The 22,756-nt window shown below is 36.0% G+C and overlaps 2 protein-coding genes across 4 annotated transcripts in view; one reads left to right on the top strand and one right to left on the bottom strand.

Annotated features, from left to right (window-relative positions):
* HPS3 (Hermansky-Pudlak syndrome 3) overlaps positions 1 to 12,872 on the top strand; it is a 38,511-nt gene extending 25,639 nt beyond the window's left edge. The window contains exons 12-17 of the mRNA XM_004682120.2: positions 811 to 996; positions 1,351 to 1,539; positions 2,484 to 2,591; positions 8,394 to 8,600; positions 9,286 to 9,376; positions 11,886 to 12,872. Of these exons, the coding sequence (XP_004682177.1) occupies positions 811 to 996; positions 1,351 to 1,539; positions 2,484 to 2,591; positions 8,394 to 8,600; positions 9,286 to 9,376; positions 11,886 to 12,013 (909 nt within the window). The 3' untranslated portion in view covers positions 12,014 to 12,872. The remainder of the gene's footprint in view (positions 1 to 810; positions 997 to 1,350; positions 1,540 to 2,483; positions 2,592 to 8,393; positions 8,601 to 9,285; positions 9,377 to 11,885) is intronic.
* The window catches only part of LOC101620700 (ceruloplasmin), a 61,024-nt gene continuing 39,725 nt past the window's right edge, over positions 1,458 to 22,756 (bottom strand). The window contains exons 15-20 of one of the 3 annotated variants that reach the window (XM_012724931.1): positions 19,926 to 20,032; positions 18,369 to 18,585; positions 17,769 to 17,908; positions 16,486 to 16,648; positions 7,131 to 7,233; positions 1,458 to 1,536 (exon numbers count right to left, since the gene is read on the bottom strand). In XM_012724931.1, the coding sequence (XP_012580385.1) occupies positions 7,151 to 7,233; positions 16,486 to 16,648; positions 17,769 to 17,908; positions 18,369 to 18,585; positions 19,926 to 20,032 (710 nt within the window). In that variant the 3' untranslated portion in view covers positions 1,458 to 1,536; positions 7,131 to 7,150. Of the gene's footprint in view, positions 1,537 to 7,041; positions 7,234 to 13,128; positions 13,555 to 16,485; positions 16,649 to 17,768; positions 17,909 to 18,368; positions 18,586 to 19,925; positions 20,033 to 22,756 lie in introns of those variants that run through there. The other 2 variants (XM_012724930.1, XM_012724932.1) reach the window with 2 other exon arrangements.

Raw genomic sequence — 22,756 nt, 5'->3', positions numbered from 1 at the left:
TTTCTTTCTTTGTTAAGATTTATTTATTTGTGCATACAGAACTGGAGTACAGACCAGAGGTGCAGGGGCAGTGAGGGGATTCACCAGGGAGCAGTGAGTGGGTCAGGAGAGGTCTGCTGTGCCATGTGGGTTACCTCCAGGGCAGGCAGGGATCGAACTCATAAGGAAGTGGCTTTAGCTTCTTAGTGCTGTGCTTTAACCCGCTGCGCCACGAGGGAGGGCCCATAGCTCATTTTTCTTAATTGGAAAATGATATTAGAAAGCAAGTGACTCAAAGTGGGTATTAGTTGGAGCTTTATATCTAACAACAACAACAACAACAAAGTATGACAAATGGTAACAGGAGATAATTCAGAAATCTTTCAGCTTTACTAAGATGTCCACAGTATGGCTTTGATTTCTAAAAAAGAAGGGTAGGAGTGCTTTATCACTGTACAAATGACATGTTTTGTTATGATAAGAAGAGCAAGTCAACGCTGAGATGCTGTCTACTTTGAAGAGTAAATTTTAGGTGAATTTTCTTTCCGTAATTTTGGAAAAACCTTAACGTATATTATTTTTAATTCAAATAAGCCTAAATTTAAAACTCTACAAAAATAGGATATTTTGATGTTTAATTGTAGTAACTCTTGTAAAGATAGTAAACAATGATATCCTTTTTAGAGTGATAACTACTCTTTGTAATTAAAGAAAAAGTTGACATGATATAAACTATTAATAACTTAACCACAAAACTTGAATTGCTAGCATATATTCCCAAGGTAGACAATCTGAATACCTTATGCTTTTAAATTTCTTTTTTATCTGAAGATGAACTTCGTACGTGGCTTCAGTCTGGAACCTCGGCTATTAATTCAACAGAGAAAGGGACAGATTTGTCCAACTGAGTTTGCTGTTTACTTGAAGGAAACTCAGCCTGGATTGCTGGTGGCATCAATCCTAGGCTTGCAGAAGAGCAGCCATATTGGAATTGAAGAAGCAGATTCCTTCTTCAAGGTTTGGCACTTTTAAAATATAATTATTCTGCTTGGTCTGGTAAAAGTGGTGGGAGTGGGGAGCAAGATAAGGGAAGTAAGCTTTTCAATTTTTTTTCGGGAAAAAAACCAGACTTACACACAATCAGTTTATAGAACAAAATAAAAATTAAATAAAGTTTCTGGAGAAATTGTATTCATGTAGCCTAGAAACTTTTTCCTGTTAAAATGTCTCAGTGTGTTTTTGCTGTGGCCCTTATGTTAATGGTAAATTTTTTAAATGCATTTTCTACATGATGGTGTGATATTCAAACCAGCTGTAACCTGATCAGTGATATATTTAACTGTGTGTTGGGGGCTTGTTTCATTGTTTAAGGTGCTCTGTGATAAGGGTGAAGGTACAGTTCCTCAGCTCTTGGTAGACTTCTGGGAAGCTCGGCTGGTAGCATGTAACCCTCATGTGGTACATCAGGAACTCTTCCTCAAACTCACATCACAGTACATCTGGAGATTATCTAAGAGGCAGCCCCCTGATACCACACCATTGCAAACATCAGAAGATCTGGTAAGATAATGAGAGAATATGTTAACCTTATCTACATCGTAACATTATAATGGGCCTTCTTTTTTATGACTTAGAATCAACCCTGATTCATATATTACCAGGTATCTCACTTAAACAGGAGTTAAAAATTCTCTCAAAACTCGTCTGTGAGTGAAGTGGCCTACATGCTAAGTAATTTTATATTCTAAGGAACACCCTCTACTCCTCCCATATTATCTATTTGCAGTTGTATCTCAGCAACCAGAGACAGGGGGGAAAGAACTTGTCTCAAAATCTCGCATCCTTTCTCCCCGAGGGTGAGGTCCTGAAGTAACCTTCATGAAAAAAGAGACATCAGCAGACTTACCTGGTGATACAGCAATGGCAGAGACTTGTGGGAAATACTTCGTCACTGAACCCTCACTTATTGTTTGCACACAAGTGCAGTTCTATAACTCTCATGGCAATGGCAGCCCTAAAAATGTTTTTTGTTTTTTTTTAACCTTTTCCCCTCGGTGCTCCTTCCTGACTCATTTGTATTTTGTGATTTCACTGGAAAAGTCACTAATTTCTTGAGTAAGGGAAATTTCCTGGAATTGTCTTGAAAACTGGATGGAAGAGGTTTGTGTCTCCCAAAGAAAGTAATAAAGATGGAAATTATTTTCAGTATTACTGTTAAATTTTTTAAAATAAGGTAAAACAGCATGGCACTTTACATAAAAAGTGTTGCTTTATAATTCTTTGAAATTTTAAATGTAAGGAAATATTTTAGTGCAGATTTATTCAGGGAGAAGCAGCAAGGCTTCCAGGGGACTATATTGTAAAAGGCTTTCCTTCCCCTTCCTAGAAAAGTATAAGCCTAGTTCTGAAACACAGCAGAGGATTAATGATTCTTGGTCTTTGTAAGATGGATAAAAAATCTTGTTTTATTTTTGTTTATGTAAAATTTCTTTTTTTTTGTTTAGATAAATGCATGTAGTCATTATGGTTTAATCTATCCATGGGTTCATGTCTTATTATCATCTGAAACATTACCAGATAAAAATTATGCAGAAGACCTTTCAAAATTACAGGTAAGTAATATGCTCATACATATTAACAATGTAACATAAGATTTAAATTTGGTTAGATCTCAGGTTTCCTGTTGATGTAGGTTTCCTGTTATCTTCATTTTCATTTTGGGGGTTACACATTTGCTTTTCCAGTTGTACACGTGTTCCACTCACTGGCCACCAAACTTCCCATGCCAGTAATCCCACCTGCTTCCCTCTCTATCCGTCTCTGCCCCTGCTGTTCCCTTTGATAATTATTAAATTATTTCATGAAGTCGGGTTTCTACAAGGTGTATTTTACCTTGTTTTTTTATGTTGCTATTGTTATTTATATCTGTCAAATTTTTTCTTTATCTTTGATCTTTAATAGTTTGGTAGTATTTGTCTAGATTAGTCCTTTTGCATTTAAAATTAGGTATTCTGCTTCCTTCATACCCATATTTAATTGATTATTTTGGGGGAAATTATCAGTTATTTCTTTGAATAGGGCTCCTGTTGCCATCTCTCTCTCTTCACCTTCTGAAACTCCATTTATCCAGTTTCTCTCATAGTTTCCTCATTTTTCTTTACTTATTGGACTTTTGTAAATGGTTGATTAGTTCATTTTCATCTTCTACATCTGTAATCATCTGTAATTCTTCTTTTTTTTTTGCTTGTTTAATTTTACTTAAAATACTTCCTAAATTTGTCTGCATTTCATTCAGAATCTTGTTTTATGATCTTTTTAGGTAATCAGTTTCTTTGTTGAAGAACTTCCTTAATTCCAGAATGCCCTTTCTAAGGTCTTGCACTAACCTATCTGCAGTTGGTGACTTCGTAGTAGCTCATTTGCCATTTTTAGTACTGTTGTTTTGAAGTCTTTTTTTCTCCATTTTTATATCCTTTGTATTTGTTCTAGGACTTCTTTTCTCATTTTGCTTCCTTTGCTTACTAGGCATATGTGTTGCTTTATTTGCTTTTTCTATGTGAGGGTGGAGCAGTGGGGATTTAATTTTGTTTAGCTCTCAGTTTAAGTAGTATGAGGAGTGGGGCTGAGGGAAGTTTGGGGCTTTAATACTTGATCACAATTTAAGGAATGACACTGCTTCCATATCTCCTCTTTTGTTTCACAGCTGGCTGCATTCTGAGCTTAAGTTGTCTTTACTCCACTTCCCTGCTTCCCTGCTTTTCCTTTCTGTTGTGGGCCATAACCTATGAAATTTGAGTCTCTTAGTGGGGGAAGTTCTGGACTGCCACACTCACACCCTGTGATTAATTTGTGTTTGGCTGGGAGGTGGTGACTGCGCATATGCCAGCCTGTTGCTGTGGCCACCAATAGTGGCCTTCACTGGCCCACTCTTACCTCCGCTGCTGCTTCAGTGGGGCTGCAATATTTGCATGCCTAGACAAAAATAACTAACAAAAAGAGAAAAAAATCCTATCCCCAATTACATGCAAAAGAAATACCTTGGATTAAATTTAATTAAAGAAGTTAAAAATCTGTATACAGTCATCTATAGGATGATGTTGCAAGAAATAGAAGAATCAAATCAAAGATAATCTGTGTGCATGGTTTGGATATAGTAACATCATCAGAATGGCTATATTACTAAAGCAGTAAACAGAGACGGTGCAATCTTTATCAAAATCCCACTGACATTCTTCACAGAAATTTAAAAAAATTCATTAATTTTATTTGGAACCACAAAAAGTTTTGCTACTGAGTAGCAAAAATACTTCTGAAAATAAAGAACAAAAATGGAGTTATGAAGCACCTCACCTTCTAACTATAATACAAAGAGAAAGTAATTAAAAAAACACAGTATTGGGATAAAAATAGATCCTCAGGTCAGTGACAGAACTGAGAACCCAACACATATGAACAGCTAATTTACTGCAAAGAAACCAAGTGCTTACCACCAACAAGGAAAGTCTCTCCAATAAATAGTGCTGGAAAAATTGAACCACTATATGAAAAAGAGGGACACTATTCTGCTATATGCACACCATACACAAAAATTAACTCAAAATGGATTAAACTAGTATATAAAGCCTGAGGCCATAAAATAAATAGAAGAAAACAGGAATATCTTCCTTGACATTGGTTTTAGATTTATATTTGGGACTTGACTCCAAAAGCAATAGAAGCAAAAGCAAACATAAATGGTTTTACATCAAACCAAAAAATTTCTACTACAGTGAAAGTAATGTGCACGAAAATGAAAAGACATTCAGCTGAATGTGAAAATAATTTATACAGTATATTCTGGCAAGGGGTTAATATCCAAAATATACAAAGAAACGGTGCAATTTAATAATAATAAAAATGAATACCTTAAAGAAGGCTAAGGGATAGGTAGATACTTCTTCACAAAAGGCATATAGGTGGCCAGTAGACACTTGAAGTAATGTTCATTATTTCTTCTTTTGAGAGAGATATGGCCTTCAGTAACCTTGAAGTGATCTGCAAGGCCACTCCCTATGCCCCCTGCCTGGCCCCCAACCCTGCCCAGTTCTGGAAACCAAAACTCCTGGATCCTAGTCCTGATCAGCCTTAGGGTGAACTCCAGAACCACATTAAACACCATGAGGACCCAGCTGCTGGGTCTACCAACTGGTAAATGCCCAGGAAAATGAAGAGAGGAACCTCACACAACAAAAGCAGAACAAGCCAAAAGAAAACCGTAGTGTGAAAGAAAAATACAAATGACTAATCAAGTCCCCAAGGGAGCAAAGAACCACAAAGAGGATACAGATCTCCAGAACTGAATCACAAAGACACAGAAGAGCTTTTCTTCCTATCAGATACAGAACTCAAAAAAACTGCCACAATTAAGAAATCAAAGAATGGAACAATGCAAGAAAAACCTGTTATGAGGAAACCATAGATTATAGCAACAATGAGCTATCACTTCATACCTTAGAGAATGATTGTTATCCAAAAGACAAGAGGAGGTAGAGAAAAGAAAGTCCTTATACACTGTTGGTAGAATAAATTTGTGCGACCATTATGGAAATTAGTGTGGAGATACCTCAAAAAATTAAAAATAGAAATTCCGTAAGATCTAGTTATCCTATTTCTTGGCATTTACCTGAAAATAACATAAATTGGAAGAGATATACACACTCATGTTTATTGCCAAATTAATTTCTTTATTTAAAATAATTTTAATTACTAACTTTTTCTCAAGTAGTCTTTAATGGTGACTTTTTTAAAAAAATTTTTTTTAAATACGAAACAATCCAAATATCTATTGACTAGTTATTGCAAATTATTAGCCAGAAGGAGAAAAACAAGCTTCATATGATTTTACTTGTATGTTACATATAAAGGAAAAACAAAAATGAACTAAACACACAAAAAATAAACTTTCATACTGAAAAACTAGTGAATGGTTACAGAGGGAAGGGGGAAGATGATTGCTAAGTTTGGGCATTCAGGGCAATGTATAGTGAAGAATAAAATTGGAAATTTAGTGGAATTTTAAAAGTTGATTTTGGCATATATATACACAGATCTCATTTGTTCTCACCTAGAGGAATAGGGGTAGTTCTGAATCACCTGGAGAGTTTTTTCACAATTACATGACACCCCTGCATTCCCTACCCCAGCACTACCTGAGATTGATTGACTCTGTCTCTTGTCCTGAAATCACTATATTGGTGTATTTGTGTAAATACTAAAATCAATCTACAAATTATCTGCATGTCAAAATGTTGGTTTTGGGTAACAACAGTAAGTAAATGTCCTTTCCTTGACCAAAACTCATGTTCTCCTCTCCCCAGTTTGCTTTTGTCAGTCCCTTGACAGTCACTATTGTGATTGTGTACATAGAGAAGACAAGTCTGAATTCCAACCCTGCAAAGTCAGCTGAGGAGGGTGAGAGACATATATCAGAGAAGGGAGCAAGTAATTCATGTGTTGGGTGGAGAGAAAAATAAAGGGAAATACTCTCCTTGGAGAACTTTTTATCTAAATATATATGTTGTCTGATGCTTCTTATTTTTAAACCTCTTGACAGATAAAATCAAGAAAAAGTCTGTAGGTAATCCATTTGTACCAGTTCTGACAGTTCATTTTAACCTTGGTTTGAGTTACCCAGACCTTGCTCCTTCCTTCCCTGTAGATAACCCCGGTTATCTACATAGACTTCCATAGAAAACTGATCTGTGTTTCCTTTAATGTTGACAGAACCAACGCATGAGAGTTTATCATCCTATTTCATGTTTGCCATCTTAATTGATAGAAAATTATTCAGATGAGGGCCCTCCCTGTGGTGCAGTGGGTTAAAGCACTGCACTATGAAGCTGTCTGCAGCCACTGCAGCATGAGCTTGATCTCTGGCCAGGGAGGTGACCCACATGGCCCAGTAGACCTCTTCTGTCTCACCCATTGTTCCACTCAGCAATATATTTTATCAGTCTGCCTGTTCTGCTCCCCATTCTGTCTTTGGTCAATTCTTTCACCCCTACACCTCTGGCCTGTACCCCACTTCTTGTATGTGTAAATAAATAAAATCTTCAAAGAAAATTATTCAGATGAATACAGTTATTCAACTTGTAGGAAGGAAAGGGACCAACCTTACTCTTCTAGTCATTCCTTAGTAGATAATGAAAAAAAAAATCATGCTGACTGTAAGTAGGTAGTTCATGCTCCATATTCTCCTGTGAGTCTGAGATGATGCTGTTGCAAAAAGAAAAAGACAATCAGAATATGACCATCTCTTTATCTAGTAGAAGAGGAAAGTGGATATTATTTTGGTGGTAGAATTGAAAGTAGTAGTTATATACATGCTTAAAAGCAACATTGGTAAAATTCTGAATACCAAAATAGTACAAGCTGTGTGCTTTCAGTTTGTGGCAGATGATTTTGATAAAATGTATTAGGTTCTTGGCCCTCCCTGGTGGCTCAGTGGGCTAAAGCACAGCACTGAGAATCTAAAGCCGCTTCCGCATGAGTTCAATTCCCGCCTGCCCCGGAGGTGACCACTTGGCGTGGCAGACCTCTCCTGACCCGCCCGCTGCTCCCCTCAGCAGTGTACTTCGTCGATCTGCCTGTTCTGTTCCACACTCTGTCTCTGGTGAAGCCTCTCACCGCCCCTGAGCCTCTGGCCTGTACCCCAGTTCTGTATGCACAAATAAATAAATCTTAAAAAAAAAAATGTATTAGGTTCTTAACAATTGCTTTAATTTTCTTAAATGTTAAATTTTATTTTTGGTTATACAAGTAGTGTATGCAGTTATAGAAAGTGTGAAAAAATATATAAAGGCACCTCTGGTTTCCTATCTAGAGAGCTAACCTCTGCTTCATATTTTTAAACTCTTACAAAGGTTTTTCTGCATGTGCATGTAGCTGTGTAGTGTTTACAAAACTGATGTTTGAATGTAACTTGGTATCAGATTTTTTTGTCATTTTATTGTGTGCAGTTTCTCATTAACTAGCCTTAAATTTATTTTAGTGACTATATAATATTCCATTGTATGAATATAATTCATATATATATATAATTATATCTCTTTAAGGTTTAGATTGCCTTTGATGAAAATTAGTGTATATAAAACATTGACTATAATGTTGATTATTTTCTTAGAATAGAGTTCTATTAATTTTATGTTGTAGTACATTCAAAGCTTAAAGAATGATTGCTTTTTATTAAACAGATCTTTATTCTTTAGAGCTGTTTCAAGATTATTTAATATTTCAGTCTGCCTGTATTAAATAGTATCAGATACATGTGCTCAAAAATTCTCCTCTGTTGGCAAATCATGATTAGACTTTTTAAAAAGTTATGTTCTGGTTTTTTGGTTGATTCATTCCTTCACATGCCATTTTTCTCTTCTTAGTCTCTTCTCTGCAGTCCTTCATTTGCTGTAGCTTCCATGAGTCTATTCTTGGAGTCACTCTCAGATGACACTGTTGCTGGCCTCAGCATTCATATTTTATGTCATACACGCTTGAAAGAGTATGAACAGTGCCTAGACATGCTGTTAGAGAGGTGCCCGGAGGCACTCATTCCTTATGCCAATCATGAATTGAAAGACGAGAATCGGGTATGCTTTTCAGATTATGTAACTTGATAGAACTCTAACAGTTTATAGTTTAGCTAAATCAGTAGTTACAGATAGTATTGTCCTTTATCAGCAAAAAGGGGACCAGGTATGATAGTCCAACCTCACAGCAGGATGTGGGTCAAATTGGCAGATATGTATAATATGGTGTTGAGTATTATTAAATTCTTTTAAAACGTATGGTGATGGTATGTTATCTTTATTAAAATCTCCTGCTTGAAAAAGTTATTACCTGAAGATTTTGGAAATGTAATGTATGGTGGGAGAGTATTTTCTATGCTATATGGTCTTTAGAAAATAGAAGGGTTTTAAATTCAATACTTCTTTCTAGCCACCTAAGAGGTGAGAACAGGACGTGGCCTTTGTTTCCTCTAGAAAATAGCCATGCACATAGATATACATAGATCTATATATGTACACACATTATGTTATGTGTATATGTATTTGTTCATGTACATGCACATTACTAGGCTTTCAAGTTAACAGACATGACTTAGATATCTAAGTTAAGTTTAAGCAAAATTCTGGCTGCTGCTACAACTTCTTATGTAAGAGAGTGGTCTTTTAAACAGCATGATGCGGTTTTGCCTTATGCTTTCTGTTGTCATTGAAAATCTGAATGTAAAATGCATCAAACTTAAAACTTACTCACTTTTTCCTAAGATAGACATTGTGGTGGAAAAAACTGCTGCCTGAACTTTGTCAACGAATCAAATGTGGTGGAGAGAAATATCAACTTTACCTGTCATCATTAAAAGGTAAAGTGACCTATTTTTCTTGGTAACAATTTTCTTTTTCTTAGATTTTTATTTTGTTTAATGGGCTCATCCCTTTTGAAGTTTTTCTGTTTGTTTTGAATAGATTGGTTTTAGTTTTTATAATTTACTGAAGGCTTGATTTTTCTTCATTTTTTTCATGTGACAATTTTAGCATAATCAGCTGGGAAGCTTATTTTCAATATTTGTATATTCCCCTCATCACATTTGATATTCACTTGTGAATATGTACAGAGCCAATGCTTTTAGGTTAATCTTTCAAACATTTCACAAATTATTATATTCATAAAAATTCATGACCTTAGTATTTAAAAAATTTGAATAACTATTAAGACAAGTGTATTACTAATGATCTGGGAGTTTATGGGGAAAAATTAGGTTTATTACTGTTGATTATAATTATAAGCAAGTATGAGATGACTAGGTTCTGAGGCTTAAAAGTTTAATTTCACTAAATTATGCTGTATTCTACAGCATAGGTACTTACAGTTGGAATTTTTAGACTTCATGGTCATTTATAAATCCTGATAGCTATGTGCTTATAAGCTTCTCTACTTTTATATGGCAATTTCACTAGTTGATTGTTAGCCTGATGACAAAGTGTATGATTCTATTGATTTTAGTGTACATATAAAATTAGAAATTAACAGTGTTGGAATTCCAGTTGAAGTTATGGAGTTCAATATCCTGGGATTAATAGAAACTTCAAGATTGGCTCTAAAGTAAAATGTTAGGCAAAGTTACAAAAGAATAATATTGAAGATGGGGATCAGACTCACAGAAAAAAGAGCTTGGCTTTCTTATCTTGAAGCATTTTCCACCCATGATACTAGTGACATTTTGGACCCGATGATTCTGTGTGTGTACAGGTGTCTCCCGTGCATTGTAGCATGTTCAGCAGCATACCTGGCCTTTACCTGCTGAATACCACTGGTGCCACCCCCAGTTCTAACAAAAATATCTCAAGACATTACCTGTTGTCCCCTGTTGAGAAGGGCAGAATTGTATAGAACTGAGAGCTATCAAACTAAGGCATTTCAAACTGGAGTTGGTGTCTGACTTGTTTCCAGGATGTATTTGTTACTATTTTTGTAATAACTGCTTCTTATTAAAACTTTCAGTACTGTACTGTTACAAAATGAACGTTTATAACATCATTTAAAATCCTACCAGCAGAAATAACTGTTTTCTACAGTTGGGGAATGTTTTAGAGACATACCAAAAGATTTAAAGTACTCTATGGCTGTAAGATGTTAGCTGTGTTCTTGGCTATAACCTGCAATTGCCAGGCATTGGTTGGCAGAAGAGGAAAAATGGGCAGTGGCAAGATTTACGTGAAGTACAAAAAATACCTTAGCCCACAATTCTATTTTTTATACCTCAGATACTGTAACTTAGGTGCCAAATTTAGGCCAAATAAACTGGTTTGCTAGGAAAACATTGGTAGATCTTTTTTTTTTTTCATGTGGGGTTTGCAAATGAACTAACTTTATTAAGGTTGTGATATATGCCAGGCATACATCATTTTATTTTAATTCCATTCTCAAAGAACTCTGGGAGATAGTAGATGGTACCTCTACCTTACAGAAGAGGAAAGTAGGATTCAGGAGTTTAAGTGAGTTTCTTATAGTCACCAGAAAGTATACAGAAGAGCCTGTCTTTCCTTAAGTCTGGCTCATTTCAGAGGTAGGGATCTTTCCCCATAGTTGACAGCTATTTCATTAACTTCAGCAATGATGGTATGCCATTCTATTTTGTAAAGGATATTCTGTTTCTGACTATTGGCCAGATGCTTTTGGGTGGATGTACATATCTGAGCAGAAGATTTTATACTATTCTAGTAATTATGCAATTAGAGTAAGTGATGGGCATATTTGGATCACAGGGAATGGCATGCGAGTATGCTTGTTTGGGAACATTGTTCTTAAGTGTCACACCTCTCAGCAGAGGGCAGCATGTGTGTATTAAGCAATGGAATTATAAATTGCAATATTATCTTTACAAAAGTGTTTATTAAATTCTTGAATCTTGAAAAATCTCTTGTTTACTAGAGCCCATTATTTTGCATCTTGGGAAAAAAAGATAAATGGTCATAAGTGCAGATTTTTACTTTTTTATAATGCTGAGGTTTATGAAATTTCAGACAGAGTGACTTAGAAAGTGTTCCATAATTAATAGTATTTCTGATCCTAGCAAGCAGTCTTTATAAACTAGAGTCAGTTACAGTAAAATTCTAACATTAACAATAGAAGTCCATTTTTCTTTAGAGGATAATAGAAATCCATTGAAAAACAATGTAATAAGCCAGTAAGGAAATCCCAACTTAAAGAATTCTAGAAAGAATTAAGTTGTAAAAATAACATGATCTATGGATTTTAAAAGACTGGTATCTTTCTTTTGTAATACATTGTTAGTTGAACTAGCTTCTAATTAGTTGATTGAAAGACAAGAGTCAGTTCTGAATGACCCAGATTTTCTTCCCTACAAACAGAAACATTGTCCGTTGTTGCTGTGGAACTAGAACTGAGGGATTTCTTGAGTGTCCTTCCAGAAGATGGCACTGCAGCATTTTTCTTGCCGTATCTTCTTTACTGCAGTCGAAAGAAATCATTGACCTGAAGATGTCATTTGAAAACACCACACTGGTGTATGAGAGTGAATTTAAAAATTGAAAGCCAGGTAAAAATATAAATAGAAGATTTTCATATTGAATATGTATTTATATTACCAGTGCTTTCAAGTTGCTTCCCTACCATGTAGAGGTATTATCATTTCTTAATTAAGACCTGAATCTATTTTAATTGTCAAGATTGTAGAAAAGCGCAAGTCATTAATGCTTTGCTCAAAGAAGCCATATTATTTTTCCAAGGTGGAGACCTACTGTTTATTCCAGGGAACATCAGTTCACTGTTACTGAAGATTGGACAGTTTTCTTTATCCCAGGAACACAAATGTTTTGCAAATATGCACTGAAAAAATGTCACTCCCTGTGGCCCAGAATTGTCTTTTCAGATTTTTATATTTATGTTTCTTTCATACGATGTTCATGTTCTGCTACATTAAAGATTTTAAACTTTATTTTCTTGTTATTTTTAAAACTCTTGCTGTATTTCTCTCTGAATAAAATAAAGTGGAGTTTACAAAGTTACCTTCTTTTCTGGCTAACATGATCTGTTGAATCCATGTTTTTCAGCCAAAGCTTTGTTTCCGTGTATCTGCTCTTTCAGAGAATGTATAAAAATAAGGAAATACGTCATTGAGTTCACCACTGAGTCTTCTTTTTTAACCTCTTACTAAAGAATTTTTAGTTCAAGTACAGCTCACTGAAAGTGTGCTTTGATACTTGAGCCTGGGCAAAATTCTACTCACCCAATATATATTTTTAACTTTTCAAATATATTTTTAACTTTTCTCCTGATGGCAATACTCATCTTGATCAGGATTTCATATAGAATTGACTCTCAACTTTTTTCCTAGTTCAGATTAATATCTTTTGGCCATCTCTTCATGGTTACTCAAAACTCAGTTTGGCATCATTTTACTTCATATAATTTCTTTAAATTAATTCATTTCAGATTTTATTGATTTTTATTCATACAATTTTTGTCAATTAATTTTGGCTTTTATTAATTTTAATTTTTAAATCAAAGTAGTGGTTAATTTAATTTTTAAAGTAGTTGTTTTAAATTTTATTTTTTTAATTAAAAAATTAAACTTAATTTTTACTTCCCTTTCATCTGTGCCCTATGCTTACTGGTTCAAAGAATGATGTCAACAGCATGTTAGAGCTATGATGGAAAGGCAATGAATCTCAGTAGTGGTCCTTTCAGGACCATCTAGGACAGTAACTTGTTGTTTTTAAATTTTTTCGGAATACAGTTTTGTATATTGAATGTATGAACAGTTTATATGAGTCAATTTCATTATATAATGTATTAGTCAGCATTTCTCATAATACAGTTAAGTATGTTTCCATGTGTAACAAAGTAATGGTTTTCCCCACAGAGTCACATTTAAGTTTTCAGTCCTTTTCAATGCTTATGGCCATTCCAAAGTAAACGTTCAGCAATTTCACACACATTGTTATGATTCAGTTTTTTCTTTTTTTTTTTTCCAACTTATCCCAATTTATTTCTTTCAGCCAGACTTGGTGTCTCTCTCTAGAAGAAGAAAGTTTAAGACCATTATTAAAAATAGGATATATATGTATATATCTATGTGTGTGTGTGTGTATAATGTCATTTGAAAAATTAGGATGTGATGCTTTAAATCTATTCTAATTTTTAGAATGGTAGTTATTTTAATGATTCTTGATTGATTCACTTACATATTAACATAACCAGTAAAGGAACAAATTAATATCTTGTGTCCCCTAACATGGTGTACTAAGCAAAATAAAACATCACTTCTATGAGAATCTTATTTAAAAAATTGCCCAATATTTAGTATTCTCTCCCCCACCTCCCAAGTGTCCCAGTTCATATACTGAAAATCTAATGCCCAAACTGATGGTATTTAGGAGGTGATGGTGGAAAGTGAAGAGGGCATAAGACTGGGAACCCTTATCGGTGAGATTAACACCCTTATAAAAAGAGGACATAGAGAGCTAGCTTGTTCCTCCTACCCTTTGAGGATATAATAAAAAGTCTCCAGCCCTCCAATGGGCCCTCTTAGGACTCTGCTGGCACAACTAAATGCTCAGAAATTTACCTGCAGAGAATTATTATATTGAGTTTGGGTACTTGGTAGAAATAGAGACTATTTAGACTCTGCCTATAAGGAACTTAAAGCAAACTTTTCCTACAAATTGTCCCAAAATGTTGCCTATCAGAAATGTTGGCAGTCTACAAACCACATAGGTCTACCATGCTTCCTCTGGTTGGGGAAATGAAGTATAACATTAAGTCTGACACCATATCCATCATTCTTTTCTAATGATTTATTTTTCTTTGTAGAAAAATTGCCCTCTGGTGTATGATAGGTGAACCCTTCATTCTAACCTCTTATACTCTTTGTCTGTCATGGTAGCCACATGACAAAACTCAAAATTTGGGCTCTCCCTGGGGCACAGAGGGTTAAAGCACAGTACTAAGAAGCAAAAGCCACTTAAACACGAGTTTGATTCCCAACCTTGGAGGTGATCCACATGGCGTGGCAGACCTCTCCTGACCCACCCACTGCTCCTCTCAGCAGTGTACTTCTATGATCTGCCTGTTCTGCTCCCCACTCTGTCTCTGGTGAATCCTCTCACTGCCTCTGCACCTCTGGCCTGCACCCCAGTTCTGTATGCATAAATAAATCTTAAAAAAAACAAACTGAAAATTCATGTAAACTTGCCCAAAGTTGCATCAATCCTTTACTTAAAGATAATTCAGACTAGTAAATGTTTCTTCCCATTTTTCTATGTACTCTCCTTTTTGTACATTGCTCTATTTTTGTTCTTTTCTGTTGCCACACTTTAATCTCTTTTTTTCATCATGAGTTTTCCCTTCACATTTGTATTTGTTCTATAATTTTCTCCATGTTTTAAAAATAATCTCTCTTTCCTGAATCAAACTATCATCTCTCTCTACTCTCTCTATACTCAGATACCCAAGGAATCTTTTCATCGTCTGTGTGGGAGCAGCCTGTACAGCATGCTCTGCCCATCAGGTGTATGCAGATTGCCTACCTAGTAGTCCTTCACTTGTAATTATTTTTCTGAGCAGGACTGTCCTTTTATTTGTGTAATTTATTTGTGTGCTAATATAACCACTAATGTCTCCTTTTTTGTCTCTGACTCTTCACCTTGTTCAACAGTTCCTGAATTTAAGCTCAGTCAGTGGTTTCTTTCTGTAGCTGCTGGAGTCTGTAGTGTTGGGTGCTCTCAGTCCCATTGTTTTGTAGTAAAGAGACTTAGAAGTGGTTCATGTTAGTATTAATGCAAGACCCAGAGGCAGAATTTAAGACTTTTCATCTTCACTAATGGTTGTTTATTTGGTGATTTTTAATTTTGAAATGTATGTGTTTATATTTCATTCATTTACTTTTTATGCCTATTTGAGGAGGAAACACAGGTGTTGCTGTCTTTATATTACTGCCCTATCTTGGATATTGTCATTGCCAATATCAGTGAAACTGAATGCAGAATACCCAGGAAAGAGTGAAACCCGAAACCATAAGACAGGAGTCTCACTCTTCATGTATCATATTTCATCAGAGGGTTCATTATTTTGTGTTTTTTGCATGCTCATGTTCATGCATATGCCCACAAGGGAAGAGGAGTGCTGGGGTATGTGGGACTTTTTTTTTCTGGGTCTTTGCTGTGGGCCAAATGTGCTTGTCCCCTGCCCCCACTCATCTGTTGAAAGCTCAAGGTGATGGTATTAGGATTAAGAGGTGGTAATTTTGGAAAGTGACTAGGTCATGAGACTAGTGGGATATTTCTTAGAGACTCCAGAGAGCTAATCAGTCCCTTCTACCCTCTGAAGCTAGTGTCTTGGCAACCCAGAAAAGGGCACTTCCCTACCATGCTGGTACAGCAATCTCAGACTACCAGCTTCTAGAACTGAAAATAACATTAGGTTCTTCCATAGTTTTTCAAAATACGAGTCTGGTATTTTGTTACAGCATCAAAAATGGACTAAGACAATAACCATTAATGTCTCCTCTCCCCTCAGAAGCACAGGAAGACCCTGTTTTGCCTGATTGCCTATTTGAAATTACATTTGTTTGGGGGTCTGGGAGCTTTCTTGTATACTGGGTACTACCTAGAAAATAACATTTCTATTAAGAAAGACCTGATATTCTCTTTGTCTTCTGAGTCATGGTTATTCCTTTATAGTAAAACTAGCCCTTTTTACTGTGTTAGGTATAATAACATCAAATTGGTGCTATTTGTATTAGCTTGCAAACTATTGGTGTTATTATTAATACTAGCTGTCAGAAAAAGAGCAGTATTAATAAAAAGTCTTGTTTGGAATGAGGAAAGAAATCTACATTAAATTCACAAATGCCTCATATTGAGGAGATAGTGCATATATATATTTAAGTAAACTAGTACATCTTAATTATATTAGTAGTGATTTCTAGAATTGCTCAGTGGGAATTACCTTTACTAGGCAGAACACTGTAAGTAGTTTCCATTCCAGCATGAATGTGGTCGGTCACATGACAGTGGAGTAACCAGATTCCAGGTTCTCTCGGGAACATTTGTATGGTTTGGAATGTCCCAGGGAAAATGTCAAAAACATCAGAACTATAAACGCCCATGTGCTAATTAGAAAAATGACAAATAGAATGCATATTATATAATGTTTAGTATATGTGAGAGTTCATCAAGCATTTCACTGGCAAGTTCATGGATATGAAAAAAATTGATCTGTATAAAAAAATATGAGACCTTGCATTTTTCCATGTTTAATATAAACAGTGTGACCCGTGTTTTCCTGCTGAACTTTGCCCTCTGAGCTATCGAGTAGGCATGGAGGAAAGATGTGGCAAGAGTGACTTTAGCAATCAGGGTCATCTGTTACCCTTACACTTTGACTTATGTCCTCACTTTGGTTTGCTTCTCTTTCAGAGCATCTGAGTTACACAAAGGAGCTTACCTGTGGCCCCCTTTAATTTCTAGCCTCACTTGCTGAATTTATCCTTGATTAGTTTATCACTGAAACTTGAGGGAAAGGAAGGAAGCAACAAAAGAGGTCAGTTGAAAACTCAAAGTAGAGGCATTTCAGGAAGATTTTGACTAGACAAACTATTGGGAAGATATTTCTACAGGAATAGAATTGAAAGTCCACTAAGAAAAGCACATCTTTTTTAAAACAAAATATGGACAATAAAATCATCTCCAGCAATATGCTTTCTTAAGTAGCTTCTCAATTTTGTATTGAAAGTAGAAAACATGTTCAAGAGGGTATAATTCCTATTAATTCCTGCTGAAATCATCATGGTTTGAGAAGTGAAGGCATGGTTGAGGTCTAGGTGCCAAGCAGTGTCTTGAAGACAATTGGATAATCTTGTTTACTTCTGTTCATTTAGTATCCAAAAGTTACTTAGAACATGCAAAAGTTCTCATAATGTCTACACTTTGAGCCATCATTATGTGAACATTCTACATTTCTCCTAACAACCCCATTCAAAACCTCACCTAGGAATATGTGAGCAGAGCTCATGAAAAATGCAGTAAAAGCTACAAATCCATAGAATAATCCAAGGTGTAACAAAAAAGTCAGTGTAATATCAATTGAAATCACTGGGTGTCATCTCTTAGAAAGTAACTTGGTTGTCTTTTCAAACTTTCAATTTCTCCTGTGTCCCTGAGGAAGTGTTTTTTATTTGTATTAAAAAGGGATCACATAGATTAATAATAACCACCATAGGTGGCGCTTACCTGGTAATTGAAGGTATGGCCATGGAAATGTACAGTGTGCAAGTCTACTTCATTGCCCATTCCCATCAGATACCAGTTGACTTGATCACCCACGTGCATTGTGAGGCCTTGTAGATTCCCAAAAACTCTTCCATTAATAGCTGTGGACACATGATACTTTATAATACCTTTCATAACTGTTTCACAGGAAATATGATTACTGTGTAAATGAATGAGATTTTTTTGAGGTAACTGATTTTTTTGAGGTACTGCAGTTGGGAGAAATGGATTCTTCAAGGTCAACAATATCTTGCTTTTCTAGTAAACACAGACTTAATTCTAATTTAAAGGGCAAGAAAGGGAGTAACAAAGGAGGTCAACTGAGAAGTCAAATCAAGGAAATTTCCAAGGAGTTTTGACTGGACAGGGTGCAAGGTTTAAGGAAATTGGGACAGAAGTTAGCAGACAATTTTGAACATAGTCTCCCTTTTTGCTTTGAACAAAGTTCTACCTCATACAAAATGAGGCACATGTAGTTTATTATAAAATGAAGCAAATTGTGTCTCCAGTGTAATTTTAAAGAATAGGATAAAACTAGGCTTAAAAAAAAATGTGGCATACCATGCATTTTATTGCTTTCTATGAATTCTTCATCATCTTTGTTTACTTTCTCAGGGTGATCAGAATATGTTTTGATGTTGTCATCTAAGTACCAAGATTCATTCTCATCAAAAACTAAAAACAGAAGGGAAAATTCCAGTTTCTTTATGGGATTGTAAACTTTCATGTAATGTTTCCGACAAACAATCAGTGGGCCAATTAATCCACTATAGAGATCCTGGAAACAAGCAAAAATTTCAGTCATCTTGGTGACACATTTCAGAGAACTTTGCCCTCATTGTCTATAACCTCAGGAATTTTTGAGAGACTGATTTAAGCAGTAGACATTGCCTATTGTGCTGCCAAAGCAGTAACAAGTAACAACTTGCCACCGAGTAGTTAACAACTTGTTAGCGAGTAGTTAACTTGAACAGCAGTGAATATAGGTAGGTCCTATGGGTGGGTAATTTTAAAGTAACAGAAATATGCACAGAGGCCAGATGGCTCAGTTTAAAGAGCAGCAATTTTAAAAAACTCAGAATGAACATTGTTGATTTGCACCATGCTAGTTACTAGAAACCCATAGATGGAGCAAACCAGGTTCCTGTTCTCCAGGAACTTGGTTCAGTAGGTAAAATAGAGGAGATGAACCACTTGCCCTGATACATAAAGTGCTAGTGGGCACAGAGGAAGAATAGTATAAGTGGCTTAGGTTCATGGGAAATTTGGTTTGGCTTTTGTACTGTATATTGTTCAGGAAATTTTGATTTTCTCTTATAGGCAGTCATAGAGAAAGTGTCACAGCAGTCATTGAAAAGTTGTGAGGAATGGCAGCATATTTGCATTTGAAACCAATTTTGGTGAAGTCAAGGAAGGAAGGAGAGGGAAGAGATTGGAGACCTATGGAGAAGGAGATATGGAATGTACTGAGTTGTCTGTAATAGGAGAATTACCTGGGTGAGTCTGGGGCATCATAAACTTCATGTCCAGGGTTCTAGCATTAAGGTTCTAGCATGAAGAAATGAGTTGACTTTTTGGTTTTTGTGCTATTTCTTACAATAGGAAATGGGGAAAATCCCAATTTCCCTGTGCCAATGGGCTATTAATGGTGGACATGTCCCATTGGAAGTTATACAGTGTGGCACTGAGGAGAGATTTGGAAAAGAATCTTGGAACATTTCCTGGCTTCTACTTGAGTGCTGGCTTTAAGTTATTTAATAAAGTGGCTGAATTTACTGTAATTGCCTGCCGAGATCAGCATTTATTATGTATACTTCAATAATGTACCTCAGTTTTTTAAGTTTAATGTATTTTTTTATATGTGAAGGGAAATAAAGCACTGTGTTAAGCACTGTATGTGTTACACATAATCAGCATTCACATTATAACTGTATCCTTACAAACAAATGAAAAAGTGAATTCTACAAAGTGAGTTGTAGAGCAACATAATTCCCTGGGATGATAATATAGAATTGAACCTTAGGAAGACTCTAACCCATCTTCATTTAAACCCACCTTCATTTAATTGCTTGTCTATTTGGGGGAATTTTTACAAAACACAAGTGATTTAAAATTTACCTTCACTCGGTCCACAGTTGAATAGTAAGCCCATGGTATGCAAGCAGAGTCCTCCGTTCCAGCTCCAGATCTTTCTGGGATTTTCCATATGTAAGTGTGAGTTTCACCTAAGTTCATCAAACATTAATATATCTAGTTATATTTGGACTGTATTTTATATATATATACACTAAATCTTGGTAAACAGTGACCCAGGTACTGGGACTGTCAGGATAATTAGTTAAATTCTTAGACTACAAGGAAAAACAATAGTCACCAGAAAGGGAAGGGGGAAGAGAAGTGGAAAACTGAGTAAAAGGTGTCAATTTTATGTGATTTTTTATTTTAGATTTTGGGGGATGAGAATGATAGTCTATATAGATGTTGATGTACATCTGTATACCTGAAACCTATATAATGTTATAAATTACTTCAATTAAAAAAAGTAGTAAGACATACTTTTCTAAATTCTGTGTTATTTAATTAGCCAGGACACATGCCATTTCACAAATGCAGGAGTTGGCAATTGCAATATCAGTCTGGATACACTTTGCAACAGGTAAACAGCTTAAAGTGATTAGCCCCAATACAATTTTTTCTCTACACTGGAAAAATCAATTGATTTTCTTCCCCTAGTGACTAACGCTTTCCCCTCAATCTTCACTGTTTGTGTATCTGAATTATTCTGTGTGATTCCCTCAGCTTCAGCATGTCTTTCCTTTTCTCCTTTTTTTACTATTACCTCAGGTGTTGCACGATTTCTGGAGCAGTTTTCTCTCTTGATCTCATGGGTTGCTGACCTGTCATGATGACCTCTTTCTAGTACATCGCATCCTGTCACCATACCCTGTTCTGTCACCCACACAGACCTGAACTGCAACACTTTGAAGGTGGCAGTCCTTTCCTCTTTCATCTGTTCTGGGTCTTCTCCACCTCTATTTCCACTGCTAGTAACCTCTGGGATTCCTATACAGCTTCTTAGAAGACTTGACTCTTGAACACAGCCACTCTGCAATCGTTATTTTATCCCTGATCTACCTACATATCACTAGTATTCTTTGTGCATGAAGGATACTCTCAAAGCAAGAGCTAGATTTTATGAAGTGCTGATTCACCACCTGAATGTATTCTCCCACCATCTATACTCATCATTCTGCTAACCACAAAATAAACATTTCCTAATTTTCTCCCCACCTCCTATGCTGCTACTGGTTGAAACTCCAAACCTGGAAGTCTATTTTGACTCTTCCTTCCTTAACATTCCCTAATGCCCAATCTTTCAGCAGGTCCTCTTAGCAACACCTTCAAAAAAAGAAGCAGAACTTTAGTTTGCTTCCACCCTGATCCAGATATTGCTATTGTTTTACTCAGATTATTCAGTAGTTCATTAACTATCCTTGATTCTGTCCTCAGCCCCCTATAGTCACACCCACACACTAGCCAGAATACTTAACAAGTGTTCATCAGATCATCATTCTCCAGTTCAAACTCTTACATTTTTTAGTACTCTGGTCTCTCTGAAATTCATGCCATTTTCTGTCCCCTGTCTGCTCTGTTCTGGCCTCTTGCCTGCTCTCTGTTTCTCATGCACAGCAAGCCCAGGACCTAGAATATTTCCCCCCACAACTCCTTGTCGTTCATTACTGATCATAATTTAGGAATCTTCACGTGTCACCTCCTCAAAGAAGCCCTCCTGACTAACTACCCTATCTAAAATAGTTGCCTTACTTTCTCATCCACTTTAATACTTTTCATAGCACTTTTTACATTTTGTAAATATAAATTTCCTTCCCTTGGAGGAGTGACACAAGCTATGCAACCTCTGTCGTCAGATACGGTATGGATGGAGGGGAATTGCTCTGAAAAATCAGACTTTCCACGCTAACTTATGTTATGACCTCCCTTTTTTGTATAATCGTAATATCAAAATATTCTGAGCAACTTTCAGCTTACAATTGGATTGCCTCAGCTTCATAAGGCTTGTCTGCCCTGACAAGCAAGCACTGCACCAGGGTGAGAAATTCCTCTGGTCAAAAGTGACTTGACACCTGGCTGATCAATAAAAGCAAAAGGGCAGTTTCTGCAAAGTCTCTCACTGCCTGATGGAGGAAAACCCAAATCTTATTCTACTATCTCACCTAGCCTTCTATTCAGTTTCTACAAGAATTACTCAAACTTCCTACTGTCTGGTCTTTAGTTATGGAAATTCATCCAGGTTGCCTGTTTTAGAGCTAGTCAAGCTTTTTATTACCTTCTACACCTCAAAGCAATCCACAAAGTCTTCTAGCTAGTCTTTCAGGATTCTACTATCTGGTCTTTAGATAAGGAAATTCACCCATGTCTCCTATTCAGAGCAAATTATGCTTTCTACTGTCTAGACCTCAAGGAAACTCACTTAAAATCTTTTAGCAAGTTTCTTCAAAAGAACTTTTGGAAACTTGATTTGCAAGAAATTTCCTCTTCCTGCCTCCCAAGATGTTTCAGGTAGAAAAAACCATCAAGTAATAGGTAAGGTTTAAAGGACTTTATTTTTATCAATCTTCACTATAGTAATATTAGTCTTAAACTTTGTGCACCTATGTACCTGTTTTTTAACCTTGATTGATTTTAGAATGTTATAATTTCAAGTAAAGGTCAAAACGACCCCAGACCACTCTTAGAAAAAAGGTGATTGTGATCTCAACCCCTTTCATATGCTAATGTCACCCCCCTGCCTGCTTGAAATGTATAAAATAAACCTCTGCTGAAGGCAGAGCAGGAAGATTTGCACCCAATTCCATCTTCCTCGCGCCCGCTCCTCTCCCCCCTCTTGGAAACTCCGCACACCTACGCTTTCCCATCTTAGGGTTCTG

This window comes from Condylura cristata, unplaced genomic scaffold, assembly GCF_000260355.1.
Source record: "Condylura cristata isolate star-nosed mole 26May11 unplaced genomic scaffold, ConCri1.0 scaffold00014, whole genome shotgun sequence".
NCBI classification, from domain to species: Eukaryota; Metazoa; Chordata; class Mammalia; order Eulipotyphla; family Talpidae; genus Condylura; species Condylura cristata.
Note: the sequence above shows the minus strand (reverse complement) of the source record. Positions and strands in the feature narration are given on the sequence as shown.